Source organism: Manacus candei, unplaced genomic scaffold (assembly GCF_025592945.1).
Source record: "Manacus candei isolate 608988 ecotype Guabito, Panama unplaced genomic scaffold, ASM2559294v1 h1tg000066l, whole genome shotgun sequence".
Taxonomy (NCBI): Eukaryota; Metazoa; Chordata; class Aves; order Passeriformes; family Pipridae; genus Manacus; species Manacus candei.
In genome coordinates, this window is record NW_026138114.1 from 359,314 (window position 1) to 374,833 (window position 15,520).

The window sequence follows — 15,520 nt, forward strand, 5'->3', positions numbered from 1 at the left end:
GCCAGCCCTGGGACTCACCTGTGGGGTGCGGATGTGCAGGGGCATCAGCCCCGAGGGGGTGTCGGCCAGCACGTTGAAGTGAGGGGTGGGGGGCGGCCCCATGGCCATGGGGCGGCTCTCGGGGTCCACCTGGTAGTTAATGAGGCCCCACTGCTCCAGGAAAGCGTGGACCCTGCCAGAGAGAGGGGCAAATCAAAGCTTCCCAACTGAAGCCCTGCCCAAGGCCCCGAGGCCCCCGCCCCGCGGTCCCGCTGTCACCTCATGACGGCACACACGTCCCCCGTGAGGTTCCTCCTGCAGGCCGTGCTGGTCAGGTACTCCTGAGGGTTCAGCCGGTACGTGTCGATCATGAAGTTCCTGTAGGCCAGGTATCTGCAACACAGGGGGCACAGTCAGGGATTCAGGGCCAGGTATCTGCAACACAGGGGGCACAGTCAGGGAACCATGGCCAGGTATCTGCAACACAGGGGGCACAGTCATGGAATTATGGCCAGGTATCTGCAACACAGGGGGCACACAGTCATAGAATCATGGCCAGGTATCTGCAGCACAGGGGGCACAGTCAGGGAATCAGGGCCAGGTATCTGCAACACAGGGGGCACAGTCATGGAATTATGGCCAGGTATCTGCAACACAGGGGGCACAGTCATGGAACCAGGGCCAGGTATCTGCAGCACAGGGGGCACAGTCATGGAATTATGGCCAGGTATCTGCAACACAGGGGGCACAGTCAGGGATTCAGGGCCAGGGTCACACATTCATGGCCAGGTCTCTGCCACACCAGGGTCACACATTCATGGATTCATGGTCAGGCATCTGCAACGCAAGGGGCACACACTCATGGAATCAGGGCCTGGGTCACACATCAGGGCCAGGTCTTTGCCACACAAGGGGCACACAAGGGTCACACAGTCATGGATTTATGCCCAGGGTCACACATCAGGGCCAGGTCTCTGCCACACAAGGGGCACACAGTCAAGGATTCATGGCCAGGTCTCTGCCACACCAGGGTCACACATCAGGGCCAGGTCTCTGCCACACCAGGGGCACACAGTCATGGATTCATGCCCAGGGTCACACATCAGGGCCAGGTCTCTGCCACACAAGGGGCACACGGCTCATGGCCACTGAGGGCTAACAGCATCCAGACTCTATTTTAGGATTCACCTCCTCCAAACACCCGTGTCACTGACAAGGAAACACCAACAGGCTGTTTTTATTGGGGAACTTTAGGAATCAGCATCCAAAGCAACAGGTTAAGTGGATTTATTTTTATATGCTGAGTGTGACCCATCTCTTCCAGACTGTTTCACTCTGCATTTTCCCTGTGGTTGGATGGAAACACGCTCCAATTGCAGTCACACAAATATCTGTGTTAGGTTGGGCATCAACCAAATATTCACACAACAGTAGTAGCTGCAGAAAAAACTAGTGGGGTCTGGTCTTCCCATGGAAATAGGGTAAATAATCCTTGTCCATCCCTGTGTGAGGCTGGAAGGAAAAAGGCTGCACAGAGAAGCAGCAGCAGCAGCACAGCAGCTGGAACACTGCTGTGGCTACACAGGGAGGTTTTAATGGATGAAGAGAGGAGGGAGGAAAGGCTGGAGAACAGCAACATGGGGAAGAGCAGATCTTTGAAAAGCAGAGCATAAGAGCCCAGAGCCAGCACAGCTGGGAACAGCTGGAGCAGAAACAATCCCTGTGAGATTCCCACATTTCAGCACATGACAGCCCAAGGTTTTGGGGTTCAGCCCGTTCCCTGCACTGTGGCTTCAGAGGCTCCTCAGGAAGTTTCTGCAATATCCTGATGCTTCCTAATAAAAATTGTCCAGAAAATAACCTCCCAGAAAATTACTGACAGCCCTGTTCTTTAGAGGGAAAAACCTCAACCTGCCAAATTCAAGTTGGAATCATCCAGGTTGGACGGGGCTTGGAGCAACCTGGTCTGCTGGAAGGTGTCTCTGCCCACAGCAGGAGGGGAGGAATTAGGGGGTCTTTTAAGTCCCTTCCCACCCAAGCCATCCTGGGATTCTGTGAAGAGAGCATCCTGTGAAAAGCTGTGTTTAAAACAGTGTATTGTTAGCAGATCCCTCCCTTTGGAAAATTCCAGAGGGAATGTCTCACATGCAGTGTGTGCAAAGCAGCTGGTAACCAAAAATATAAATAAACCATCCAGGCAAAGCATAAGGAGACAGATGCTGCAAGCACAGATCCCTGCCAAAATCCCACATCTCCCTCCTGACCAAATTCCATAGGAAGCTGGCCAGGAGCAACTCTGGGGTAGGTGTTGGGCTCCTTGGGGATGTTTGGGAGCTGGAGATGAAGGGGAGCTCTTCCCCAGAGGAATACTGAGGCACATCTCTGAATGCTCCAGGGCAGAACTGGGTTCCCACCTGCCCAGGAACAGGTCTTGGCTGCAGAAATTAATATTTATTAGCAAAGGTCACATCAAGAGGTGCAGAGAGAAGCCCAAGACAGAAGCATCCCAAGGTTTTATCCTGAAGGGAGACGGTTTTCAACCACAACAGGACCCATCAGCTAAAACCTGTCAACAGCGAGAAGGGAAGTCAAGTGGGATTTAGTTACAAAGCCTGCTCAGACAGGAGCCACCCCCAGGCACTGCTGTCACAACAGTGAACCTGGGTGAGCTCCTCAAACAGGGTGCTTTGGCCTCAACACTCAGCTGGAGGCAAATCATCTCCACTCACAGGGATGGCACTCCTTGATTTAAACAGGAAACACAAAGCCAAGCCCACGTGCTGCTCCTACAACCCCTAAATGGGACCAAAATAGATCTCCAGGACAACAGGAGGACTGGGAGGAGCCCCTGACCCGCTCCACTCACAGGCAGTAACCAGCAGCACCTCAGGGATGAGAATCAGGAGACCTGATGTTTTGATGCCAAGTGGGAAAGGAATCCTGGGACCAGAGGTGACAACCCCATCAGTGGGAAACAGAGAGATCAGCATTCCTTCAGCTGCCTCAGACCCAGAGTGCTGGAAACCCCCAAACAACCATCTGCTGAACAGTAAAACTGGGGGAGCAGCGTCACTGTCAAATACATTTTGGAACAAATACGTTTTGGAATGGCAGGGGGTTGGAACGAGATGATCCTGAAGGTCCCTCCCAACCCAAACCACTCTGGAATTCCATGATGCAGCTGTAGTTACCTCTGGAACTCAGACATGTAGAGAGGTTGTGAGGAAAGACTATAGGCTGCAAATTCCAGGGCTCCAGGGACCTCAGGAGGTCTGTAATCCAACCTCCCACTCAAACCACGGACTCTGACTGGGTTTTCCAGGGCTTTGTCCTGGAAACACTCCAAGGAGGAACAATCCCAACCTCCCAGGGCCCTATCCCAGTGCTTCATCTTCTTCAGGGTTTAAAGTTTCCTTTTTTTCAAAATGGAACTTTCTATCTCAATGTCAGACCAGAAGCCTCACAACCCAACAGTGACACCTGAGACAGGGAGATTCCAGCACAGGAACAGTCCCTGCAGGAATTCTCCTGTCCAGGCTGGGAGAGCTGGGGGGGTTCCCCTGGAGAAGAGAAGGCTCCAGGGAGAGCTGAGAGCCCCTGGCAGGGCCTGAAGGGGCTCCAGGAGAGCTGGAGAGGGACTGGGGACAAGGCATGGAGGGACAGGACAAGGGGAATGGCTTCCCACTGGAAAAGTGGAGATTTAGATGGGATATTGGGCAGGAATTCCTGGCTGGGAGGGTGGGGAGGCCCTGGCACAGGTTGCCCAGAGAAGCTGTGGCTGCCCCTGGATCCCTGGAAGTGTCCAAGGCCAGGTTGGACGGGGTTTGGAGCAACCTGGGCTGGTGGAAGGTGTCCCTGCCCGTGGCAGGGGTGGGACTGGATGGGCTTTAAGGTCCTTCCCACCCAAACCACTCCAGGATTGTATGAAATGCTGTGTATGAAAAATCCAGGGCTCAGCTGACACTCAGACAATGAGACACCTCAAACATTTCATTCAGTAGTTGATTGAAAAACCTTTTAAAATCCCCCAGAGCTGCTCTGCAGCTGGCCAGGATTTGATACCAAGATCAAGTGAACACAATCTGCCCAGTTCCACTGGCCAAGGGGACCAGCACACACTGGGGCAGAAATTCATGATTTTTTGGTGTGAAATCTCAGGTTCTAGGATCATTTAAACAGAAACAAACACAGTGTTCACAAGTCTGACACTGCCCATCTTCCTTTACAGATCCCCTTTCAAGAGCTCTGAATAACGAAATTTACTGTTAGAACAGAACATTTTCAGAGAAGGGGAGGTGAACTTTCCTAATGCACAGAACAACCTTTGCAGGGGATTCTCAAGCATTTGAGGCAAAATCAGCAGCTGATCTTGTTACCAGTAGAATTTAATCATCTGATGTGTGACAAAACCTGCAATACCTCACAGTAATCAGCTTTATTTTAATTATTATTTTAAACAGCTCCAGGGAGATGTTGAAGCTGTTTAAACAGCCCTGTGTGGATAATTCTGAATTAAGACCACTCAAGTTCTGCAGTAACCAGATCCCACAAGGAGATGAGGCAGGTACAAACTGGCTCTAAATCCACCTGGATTGAACAGGCATGGCCAGAACTGAGGTGTCACCAGAGGCTTTGGAACAGCTGGAGACAAAAAAAATACCTTCCTTCTTGCAATGCAGAACTCTGTGACTGAAACCAGACTCTGACATTTGAGAGCAGTCACATCCAAGGCCTGTGAAGATTCATTTCCTGACCCTCACCTGCACTTCACAATTACCCACCAGCTGCTCAGGGAACTGTGAAATCACCACAGAAAACCGTGGAAAATCCACTCCACGGCCTGACACAGCACCCAAAACACACTCAGTGTCTACACACACAACTCCTGAGCCTCAGAACCACGGCGTGGCAGGAGGGGAGAGGGAGAATCCAGGAGGATTATTCAGTTTCTACCCTACCATGACATTTTTAGATGGCTTCGGAAGGTGATCACATTTTGTACCACAAGGTTCAAGAATTTGTTCAATGTTACTTGGGAGAAATCAGTTTTATTTTTCCTGGATAACCACTGGTAATTATTTCTTTGATATTTAAGCTTTTACCTCTGCTCCAATACTGTCCAGACATTAATCAGTGGCTCTTCCTTTCATGCTCTGCAGAAAACACCAGTTTAACACCCCCCCCAGCTGGAGTATCCCCAGGATTCATGGAATGGGAAGCTCCTCTATCTTGCCACACTCCTACCATCCACATTCACAGGCTTTACTCACATCTCTGGAGTCTTGGACTTGTTTTTCCCGTTGAAGAATTCGGGAAGCGCCCGACGTTCGATCACGTGGATGCTGCAACCAGAACCCCGTTAGATGGCAAACACAACAACCCTGCAGGGCCCTGCTCACCCCCAAAGAACAGTCACAACAAGGGTTATTTGTGATCATTACTTTTTAGAAACCCCAGTACTCTGGAAATTTGATTTTGGCTGGTTCTGTTCAGGCCACTGACCCAAGGGAACGGAGTCTGCCCGAGCTGGGAATCGATCCAACCCCTCCACCAACAGTTCCCAGCCCACCTGAATCTGCTGCTGTGACAAGTCACTCACTTTTGGAAGTTGCACATGAATCCCAACACTCCAGTCACAGCTCATCTTTTCAGATTCCAGCCTGAGCTCCAAGAGCCAAGACAAAGTGGGTGCTCAAGGAGAGCCTTCCAGACAAGTGACTATTCCTTGCTGTGCTTCCAAAGTACTTCTTGTTTTAAAAAGTGCTCCCTAGGAGTTCAACTTCCAGAGGGACTTCCTTTCCCCATCACTCACTGCTCCTCCCACACCAGCAAGGTTTGAGTACAGAGAACACCAGGGTTGTGTGGGCACCCCCCCCAAATCCCTGAGTCCAAGGAGGATTCCAAGGTGAAACAAGTGTCCTCCCTGTACAGCCAATGATTTATCCTCAAAGGCAAGTTCTGAAGCCAAATCCAAAGGCACTGGCTTTCAGAAGGAGATACAAACACAGATCACACAAGGACTAGACAAGCAGGGAAGAGAAAGGAATTATCTTCCACACTGGGGGGGAAATCAGTGTAAAGCAAGAACTGCTGAGAAGGCAGACTGAGGGTCTCTGCTGTTTGAAATCCTCTTCCTCATTCCCAATCCCTGAAAACAGCCAGAAGTCAGCTCAGGAAGGTTTTCAGATGGAAAAGCTGCCCCCAGACATGGGAACCAGACCTAACCAACAGTCGTTTCCTTCAACTCTTGGCTTAATTTATGAAAAAACCCCAACAACCCAAACCCTGAAGTTCCCCCCCAGCTCCCCTCTTACCAGTTGTAGTCAAACCAGGATGCATAGCTGGGGATGATGATGTGGTTGGTCTGCTCTGTGACATTGTCCTCCCCCGGATCGATGGAGCGACTCTGGTCACCCTTGTTGGGATCTTCATCTTCCTGCAGCAGGGGGGAACACCACGGTCAGGGCTTGCCAGAGACACCCCAGCAGCTCTGGGACAGCAGAGCTGGTCCAAAACAAGAGCTTTCCAGTGCTGTACAGACTCTGGGACACCCCCAAGAGGAGGACAAGTCTTTGGTCACTCTGTTGCTTCACAACAGAGGCCTCCTGTGAACACCTGAGGTTCTACCACTTGAGTCCCAGCAAACGTTCAATTCCTGTCCCAAAATGATCGAGAGAAGGGCACAGAAGTATAAAAAGAGGATCAGGCCATGACACTGCATGTACAAAACCCCTCAGGGGTTGTTTGAAGAGCACGTGGGTAACTCAACATTAAAAATAACCCAGTCCCTGAAGCAAGACCCCAAAGAGTCCCTGGTATCAATAACAGACCTTTATCTGGGATTAAATTCCCCCAAAGACAACGAGGTAGCACTCTAAACAAACCCAGTGACCTGACAACAGCGAGGGTACAAGAGTGCCACAAATGCAATTCAGTACAGAAACTACTCCTGCAACTCTATTAAGAGCCCAACCTAGGGTTAGATTTAGTCCTAAAACCTAAAAGAAAAAGCAAAAGCTTTGAAAAGCCTCTGGTCTGAAAAATGCTTCTCCAAAAATACTTGGCATCTGTCTCCTCATTGTCCTTTTTAATAGACTAGATTTAAAATGACAAAGTAATCCCACAACCAGATTTAAAAATACAAAGTAACCCCACATAATTTCAAGAATTTTTATAATAACAGAAACATTCCTATCAGTAACTAATTTACTCTTACAGATCACTTGATAATCATCAGTTACTGAAGGTGACATTAAGACCTTGACAGGCCAAGGGGGAATGGCTTCCCACTGCCAGAGGGCAGGGATAGATGGATATTGGGAAGGAATTCCTGGCTGGGAGGGTGGGCAGGCCCTGGCACAGGTTGCCCAGAGAAGCTGTGGCTGCCCCTGGATCCCTGGAAGTGTCCAAGGCCAGGTTGGATGGGGTTTGAAGCAACCTGGGCTGGTGGAAGGTGTCCCTGCCCATGGCAGGGGTGGCACTGGATGGGCTTTGAGGTCCTTTCCCACCCAAACCAGGCTGGGACTCTGATCTCAGTTCCTGTGAAGTTCACAACAAAGAGCTGCTGTTACCTTTCCTCCAGTGGCCACTGTCTCCTCGTCCTGTTCATCTGAAAGGTAAAACCATTCAGCATTACACCAATAAAAACCATTTGAGTGCTCAGGAGCCTCCCCAGCAACACAAAAGCTTAGTTGGAAAGAACATTTAATTTCTTTTGGATGGGAAGTGAGGAGGGAAGGAAAGTGGATCACCCATCACTAAAGCAATGACATCTCACCCACCCCTCCCAGCCCAGGGAACAGTAAGAATATAGAGGAAGGACAATGCTGATTTCCCCTCACTCCAGAATCCCTATTTAATTACCACCCTTCCCAGTGCCCCAGATGAGCCCTGTGTTACAGGATATGGGACACCACTGTGGATCTCTTATGTCAAGGCTTAGCAAAGCTCAGGGAACCTGTGGTTCACCTTGAGTCCCAGTAAAGACAAGGAAAAGAGCTAGAAAAGAGCTTATATGTCATATTAAAAAATAAGAGTAAGAACAGTCTGGGAAGGAAGAGCCCTGCAAGTGAAAAAAAGAGTTGACACACTTTGACCAGAATACACATGAAAACTGAATTAATTCAACAAAACAGTAGAATTAGAGACTGCTTTGAAAATGGAGAGACTTGAGCCTCTGGGCTGTGCTGGGCTCCCAGCAGGGCTGGGGCACTCAGGGTGCTGAGGGGCTTTACCCAGGTCTGCCACGGTGCCTCCCTTCACCGGCGTGTTCTCACTGTCCTTCTTGGGGTTCACTGCAGAGGCAAAACCACCTGGTGAGAGCACAGCAGGAGGAGACAGGATAGAGCCCAGCAGGAGGAGAAAGGATCCCACCCAGCAGATCTCCCTGTCCCACCCACAGACACTCTGCTGGCCGAGTCCCTGCAGTCCAAACCCTTCATGTGTGAGCTGGAGCACAAGGGCCCCTCTGACTGCCCTGAATTCCCAGCTGGACACAAACCCCTTCTATCCAGGGGCTAACCCTGCACTTTGCCACCTGTTCAACACCCACTTCACACCAAGGAAAACCCAAATGGAGCCACTCCCAAAACGCCCTGGTGCCAAGGACTGCAGAAGGAATTATTTTTCCAGTTTATCTTCATTTACCAGGCCTTGCCCAGATCAGGTGTTGTCCAGTTTAACCCTTCCCTGGGAAGGATTAACAGCTCAAAGCACTTGACACGTTGCAGAGTTTCCACTTATTTAACATCCTTCTCTTGGGGACTTGGCAGAGAATTATTTTTGCTCCAGAAAACTCCACACGCCCCCCCAAACACCAACAAATCCAAAAAGAGTGAAATGAAATGTTTAAGTAGATTTTTGTAAATGTATTTTAAAAAGTGTATTTTGTAAATGTATTTTCATACTTTAGAAGGCCAAAGGAAGGTGAGTCTGCTGCCCTTCCCAGCTGTCACATCCCAGACTAGACAAATTTGGATGGGATCAGATCACCTAGCCCCATGGTCACAAAGTATTTCAAAGATTTGACAAAATATATGTGTATTTTTGATGCAGTTTAAGCCATTTTTTAACATTCAAAGAATCCAGTGTTTGCATATTTTACCATTTTTGGGAAGTACCACTTCTTCTATGTTGGGGACTGGTGTGGGATCCTCCATGTCCTTGGTAAGATCTTCCTGTTCATCCTCTTCTTTCTGCCCCCTCCTTTTCCCATACAGAGCTGCTTGCCTGGAACAGAGCAGACACAGGTTCTCTGCCAGATGTTCTCACCTGGACATTGCTCACACACCAGGATTAAAGGATGGGTTAAAACCCTTCTGAAATCCCCGTGGGAACCAAGGCAGAACCACCCACACCTCTCCCTGCAGGACCTAACTCAGGATTTACACTGGAACGAGAAGTAATTCAGGTTATCCACTCATTCTTTCTTGGATGATAAATTTCCAGCTTTGCCTTATTAGAGCCCAGCAGCTCTATGAACAAGACCTGCATTTTTAGCTCAGAACTGCTCCCCTCCATATCCACACATAAAGCCCCACAAATAAGCTTTTATTTGGGTAGAATATGGGATTTTCTTCCTTTTAAGAGATCAAACTAAACCACTGATAACCCCCCTAATCTTTAAGCCACAAATGTCTCCCTGTTGAGGTTTACATGCGAGAAGTGGACTTCAAAGTACTTGACTATATCAATAAAAATCTCCTTAATTACATGCAGGAATTCCTGGGGCTGAACTCAAGAACTGTGCACGCACCCCAGAGTGCCCCAACACAGCCAGAGTGGGTTAGTTTGGAAGCAGCTGAGCAACTTTTCCTTTAATTTCCACTCTTGAGCTGCCATGAAACCCTGTCCCTGACACAGGCAAAGGACAACCTGCCCCAGGTCCTCCCCCCCTGCAGAGGAGTGAGGGAATCACACCCAATGCACAGGGAAAACCACCTGGTTCCACTGTGGAAACAAGGAGGGTGCCCTCGGGTGAGAGCTGGAAGGTGCCAGGATCTCCCCAGGAGCGGTTCTGGGAAGCTCCTCTCCAGTTCCAGGGCTCACACACTCACCCTTTCTTCCCTGTCTTTTTCCTGGACTCCACAGGGGTGGGGGGTGGAGAAGGGGAATGTTTTCTCTTCCTTGTGCTGGCAGCTGCTTTCCTGTCCCTCCTCTCGGGACTCCGCACGGGCTGTGGAGAAGGGGAGCAGTGAGTTCATCCCACAGATCAGTCACTGCTGTGCTGCAGGTTAAACCCCTCCTTAACCCAGCCCACAGCAGGGGCTAAAAGCAGTGACATCCCAACACACACCAGGAGAGACTCCAGTCCCTCTCCAGCTCTCCTGGAGCCCCTTTAGGCCCTGGAAGGAGCTCTCAGGTCTCCCTGGAGCCTCCTCTTCTCCAGTGAACCCCCCCAGCTCCATCCATGCAGGGATAAAGAACAGCAGTGGATGCACAGTTGGATGCACAGCTCCTCAACAGAGGACCACCCACCTCTTCATTTTTCATGGAGATTCTCTGGCGGAAGCTCACGGATTTCCTGTTCTCATCCACCTCATAATCCTCCTCATTCATCCACTCGTTGAACACGTCTGTGTCCAAAATCCACTTGGCATGGACCTGAGCAACAGAAGACAGGGACATGCAGATGCTCTGTAAACAAAGCACTTCATGGCAGACCTTTCCCTGCAGGATTAAGGACATTCTTGGAGCTTCATGAGGGTCTGAACACCCAAATTGTCTCCTAGTGGTTTTACACACAGTCATGAGAATTTCATGAGGCAGGACAACACGACCAAGCCCAGAACACAATCTCTGCTCCTCAACCATTCTTAAGCCTCCTGAAATGTGAGGGCAGTTCTCAGAGCTGGGACAGCAGCTCTGGATGCTGAAAATTACCATCAAAATCTCCTAAATACACAGATCACCTGAGCAGATGTGCCACAAACATCAATAAAAGTAAGGAGAATTGGCCATATCTTGATTTAAAATATCCATCTTCAAATAAAGTTTAGCTTAAGAACTAAAAAACTTCTTGAGCTTCAGAGTAATTAATACAATTTATTTTTGATTTATTAATATCTTACACAATTATATCTTACTATTCATGACAGATTTATACTCAAAAAGAGTGTTTTCCAGTTAGTTACCAATTACTACTTGGAGTAAGTGGTGTTTGAACAGACTCCAAGTTATTTTCAGGCCTGAGCTGCTCTAACTCTGTGGGGATGAGCAGCACAGCCAGAACACTGTGTAAGGCAAATAACAGAATAAAACCAGGAATTCTGGGAGCTGTTGAGGGACACCCACCTTCCATGGCTTCTCAGGAATTGGAGGGTCCTCAATCTCAGCATCTATTTCGTTGGCATGAACCCAGGTGTCGTAGCTGAGGAGAGAGGGGAGAGAGAACAGCCTTTGGTGCCTGGGCTGCTCCTCCCCAGGGACCAGCAGCAGGCAGTGGGGAGCCAGCAGTGGGACATGTCAGATCCCAGGGCTGGGACAGCAGAGTGTTCTCCACAGGGAACAATCCCTGCTGCCACAGGAACAGGACACAGGGCAGAGGGAGGGTGCCAAGGCATCCTGTGCACACCAGAATTCCAAATCCATGCCCGTGGACCAGGTTAAAACTGTAACTCTGGAGAGATCCAGGTGTGCTAAGGCAGTTCTGAGGCCCTGATCAAACCCTGGAATTAACTTAGCTCACTTTGTTCTGTTCTTAGCAGTTTAAAGCAAGAGCTGCTGGATTCCTGGAAGGAAGGAATCTGCACCCTCTCCTTCTGGAAACCATTTATTATTGACATTCACTGTTCCCCATGCTATTCCCTCATTTTTCCACACGCTGTTCCCTCCAAAGTCTATTTACTATTGCTGCACTGAGCAAAAGCCAAAACACTTTGTAATCAACACCAGGCACCTAATGAGGAACTGGGGCAAGTCACGTGCATGGCAAGATGTGCAGAACTCCTCGTGTTTATACCTGCATTTATAAACACACACACAGAACCAACACAAAATCGACCACTGACACAGAAACATCTAAAGGTTCTTCATCTGTATGAAGAAAGAAACTTCAGTGTGACTGTTGTTTGCTCTTTTCCACTGAAAACGCTCATGGGAAATACGGTTCCTGGGAATTCTGTGTGTGCACAGCAGATTTTGGTAGCCTGAAAAGGTTATTTAAATTGAGGTCGATGTTGGGTTATCAATCTTTTGATTCATCTTCCACAAGCAGTTCTTGCAAATACACTGAAGGTCCCAACAGCACATCCACTGTATTTTAACACCTCCCAACAACACCAGCTCTCTCCAGTGGAAGCTTTAACAGCCACTTGCACCTGGCTGAAGGCAACCCGTGGAGTGAAACCTCTTTGCCAGAGCTCAACCAGAAGCTCTCCCTTGAAGCCGAGAGGAAAGGCTCATTCCACCCTTTGAAATTTGGATCGATTTGCAACCAGCTACTTGTGGCTTTGCAGAAAACCCCTCTCCTTTCCACCCCCACCTGCCAGTGCCACCACTGGATGTGCACATTTCAGTTGTAAATCAGTGGTTATTTTCAAGCTTTGGACGTTGAGATCAGGACTTTGCCTTCAACAAACTGAATGAAGACTTGGAATCTGCTTTCTTGCCCCACCTTCCCTTACCTGTCTGGGAAGAAGCCCCAGTGTACCAGCACCTGCTTGTCTTTTTTCATCACAGGTCTCAACCATTCATCTGCCAAGGAAAGAGATCCAGGTCACATTTGGATTAACAGCACATTATTTCACTTTTCCATGCTCTGGATATTTCTGACTCCATGAACCTGAAGTGGTTAAACACAAACCCGTGGCTGGGCAGGGAGCTGCCAGCACAGAGCAGCTCCAGAGGAACACAGTCCCTGCAAACAGCAGGGACACTTCCATCTAGTGGCCAGCACAGGCCAGGGAGGATGGAAAAAGGGGGTTTATGGCTGTGAAACTCAGACTCTACAACAACAATCCAACAGGCAACTAAATGGAGTCAAGATTTAAAAAATGAGAGCAATTTTTTGCTGTTTGCTGAAGGATGCAGTTGTTAAATTATGGGTTTTTTTGGACCTTAAGTACCTCCAACAGAGGCAGAGTGAACTGTATTACAGCCAACAACCATCCACCAGCTTGCCTCCTTACTGCAGCCACTCTGCCAACCACTCACAGTGATGTGCATCAGCATTCCCAAAAGAATTCCTGGACAGACAGGAACACACAGGCATGGAATTGCTGGGGTTGGAAAAGCCCCCCGAGACCATGGAGTCCAACCATCCCCTGCCCATGTCCCCAAGTGCCACATCCACAGGGCTCTGAAATCCCTCCAGGGCTGGAGATTCCACCCCTGCCCTGTGGCTGGACAGCCCTTTCCAGGAGGAATTTTCCCAATATCCAACCTCCCCTGGCCCAGCATTCTCCATGAGCTGGTGGGTGGCTCTCAGGAGCAGGCTGGGCACACCCTGAGTCTGTGTGAACACCCCACTGCTCATGGAATTCAGTCACGAGACATTCCCACTGCCAAACTGGGAAGGGTTTTTACCATCATCCATTGAGGTAGGACTGGGATAAACGTGGTGGGTGGCCTTGGATTTCTCTTCAGTTACTGTTCCCTGGGGGAAGAAAGAAACCCCATGAGAACCCCTGACCACATCACCCCAAACTCCTTGGCTGCTGCTTCCTACCCCCATCCCACAGAACCAGGGACAGGAACAGCATCTGCAGCAGCACAGAGGACAAACCTCTCCCTGGAATCCCAGAGATCCCAGGGCTCTGTGCTGGGACAAGGGACATGGAATTCCTCTGCACGGGCTGCAACAAGGACTTGGGATGGCAGGAGGAGGGAGCCACAGGTACTGGGGGTGGAATACAGGAGACATGACAGCAATGGGTTAAATAAATGAAAATAATCAAGAGAGTGAGAAGCAAAGCTGGCAACAAGATGAGAATTCAGAGGCAGAGCAAAGGAAAAAAAGCCCAAAAAGCACAACCAGGGGCAATTTCTGTCTTCTGCTCTTCACACCCCTTTAGACACAAAGCTGCCTGCTTTAAAAATCCCTTAAATCACTCCTGGATACAGCAAGCCTTGAGCTCACCACAGAACTCCTTTGGGAAAGAATTCCTTTATGAAAGGAAAACTGACTCGTTAACTCTAATTTAAGCAATAGATAACATTCCAAATGAGCCAAATAGTTACAAGTAACTTGTGAAAAACCACCCAACTGAAGCTGATATGATGGTTCATAATCATAACACAGGAAATACATTTAATCTGGGAAAGAAACCATTGGGCTGCAGCTCTGCATGATCCTGACACAGAAGGCCACCAGACCATCCAGAGGTCACATTCCAGGTATTTCTCTCAAGACAAGTGAAAATACCGTTTACATTTTCGAGAGATGAAGTCATTAATCTTGTTCAGATCATTATTTAGTATATTAAATTACAATGGCAGCACGTTGGCTCTCAGAAATACACTGCCCACCTGTTCAGCACAGGCAACAAAGAAGTGAAATAAAGCAAAAAATCACAGTGATTTCCAGGTTCCTCCTGCTGTGCCCACCCGTGTGGAACAGCTGTATCACACACTGCCTTCTCCAGGCTCAGCTCTGGCCCAGCTCCTGCTCTCTCTGCACAAGAACTGAACAATAAATCAGCTGGGGCTGCACCCACCTCACCCAGAAGCACCTTTCACTCCAGCAGCAGGTCCAGGTGCACTTTCAGAGCAGAGGTGGGTTTGTACAGGTGACCTGGTGCTGCTGCCTCGTGCCATCAGACACACTCCAGATGGAACTCCTGGGCTCAGGGTGGGCAGAGATGTTTTACCTGGAAGCCCTGGTTGAGGATCTGCTGCCCCACACTCACCTGGTGCCGTTTGACAATGTCCTTCAGTTTGTTTGCCAGCTTCAGCTCAATGTCAGGAATGAGGTAGATGGTTGGTCTGCTCAGACAGTTGTTCTGGGGGACAGAACAGCATGTCAAATGAGGAATTAGGAGGTGATTTGTGACAAAAATCATAACATTCCTACTAAAATCCCCAAGGCTTGAAGCTCCAAAGGAGCACAGGTCAGGTGGTGACACAGCTCACCAATTCCAGCTCCAGAACCCCCAGCACTCCCTTCACACACCTCCCCAGCAGAGCCCTCCCAGGGTTTCTGTCTGGATGTGCTGTGAGCTCTGCCACACCTTCACCCCACGGGGCTGTTCCCCCTCCTGTTCCACAACACCCTGAACACAAACCACGGCTTTGATGGCAAGGAATTCCTGACAGCCTGGGGGAGACTTTGCTTCAAAGGGAATTTGAGTCTCCCAGTGTCAGCTTCCAGTCTGGGATCTGCCCTGCAGCACTGCCATGCACAGTCACTCACTGCCACAGCACTGAGGGGCTCACTAATCAAACCTGCAATTTTCATTTTCACTCTGTTATGCCCTGAAACCACCCCAACGACAGCAAGAGGTTTTCATAGTGAGAGCACTGTGGCTTTTTGCTGTCCCTTCCTCCTATCTCCACTCCTGACAAGCTCCTGAAAGTCATGTTTTGACTCTATTATACACTGAGC

The 15,520-nt window shown here is 49.4% G+C and overlaps 1 protein-coding gene and 1 long non-coding RNA gene across 2 annotated transcripts in view; one reads left to right on the plus strand and one right to left on the minus strand.

The window, feature by feature from the left end:
* Nucleotides 1–15,520, minus strand: part of SMARCC1 (SWI/SNF related, matrix associated, actin dependent regulator of chromatin subfamily c member 1) — a 62,623-nt gene that overhangs the window by 35,146 nt on the left and 11,957 nt on the right. Inside the window, exons 5-17 of the mRNA XM_051806118.1 lie at nucleotides 14,826–14,918; nucleotides 13,504–13,573; nucleotides 12,603–12,672; nucleotides 11,272–11,347; nucleotides 10,456–10,581; nucleotides 10,035–10,153; nucleotides 9,083–9,207; nucleotides 8,214–8,273; nucleotides 7,551–7,588; nucleotides 6,294–6,415; nucleotides 5,250–5,321; nucleotides 259–372; nucleotides 19–172 (exon numbers count right to left, since the gene is read on the minus strand). Of these exons, the coding sequence (XP_051662078.1) occupies nucleotides 19–172; nucleotides 259–372; nucleotides 5,250–5,321; nucleotides 6,294–6,415; nucleotides 7,551–7,588; nucleotides 8,214–8,273; nucleotides 9,083–9,207; nucleotides 10,035–10,153; nucleotides 10,456–10,581; nucleotides 11,272–11,347; nucleotides 12,603–12,672; nucleotides 13,504–13,573; nucleotides 14,826–14,918 (1,239 nt within the window). The remainder of the gene's footprint in view (nucleotides 1–18; nucleotides 173–258; nucleotides 373–5,249; nucleotides 5,322–6,293; nucleotides 6,416–7,550; nucleotides 7,589–8,213; nucleotides 8,274–9,082; nucleotides 9,208–10,034; nucleotides 10,154–10,455; nucleotides 10,582–11,271; nucleotides 11,348–12,602; nucleotides 12,673–13,503; nucleotides 13,574–14,825; nucleotides 14,919–15,520) is intronic.
* LOC127479353 (uncharacterized) lies at nucleotides 406–1,053 on the plus strand. The gene is made up of 3 exons (XR_007907535.1): nucleotides 406–538; nucleotides 707–875; nucleotides 950–1,053. It is a non-coding gene; the product is annotated as an uncharacterized LOC127479353 (long non-coding RNA).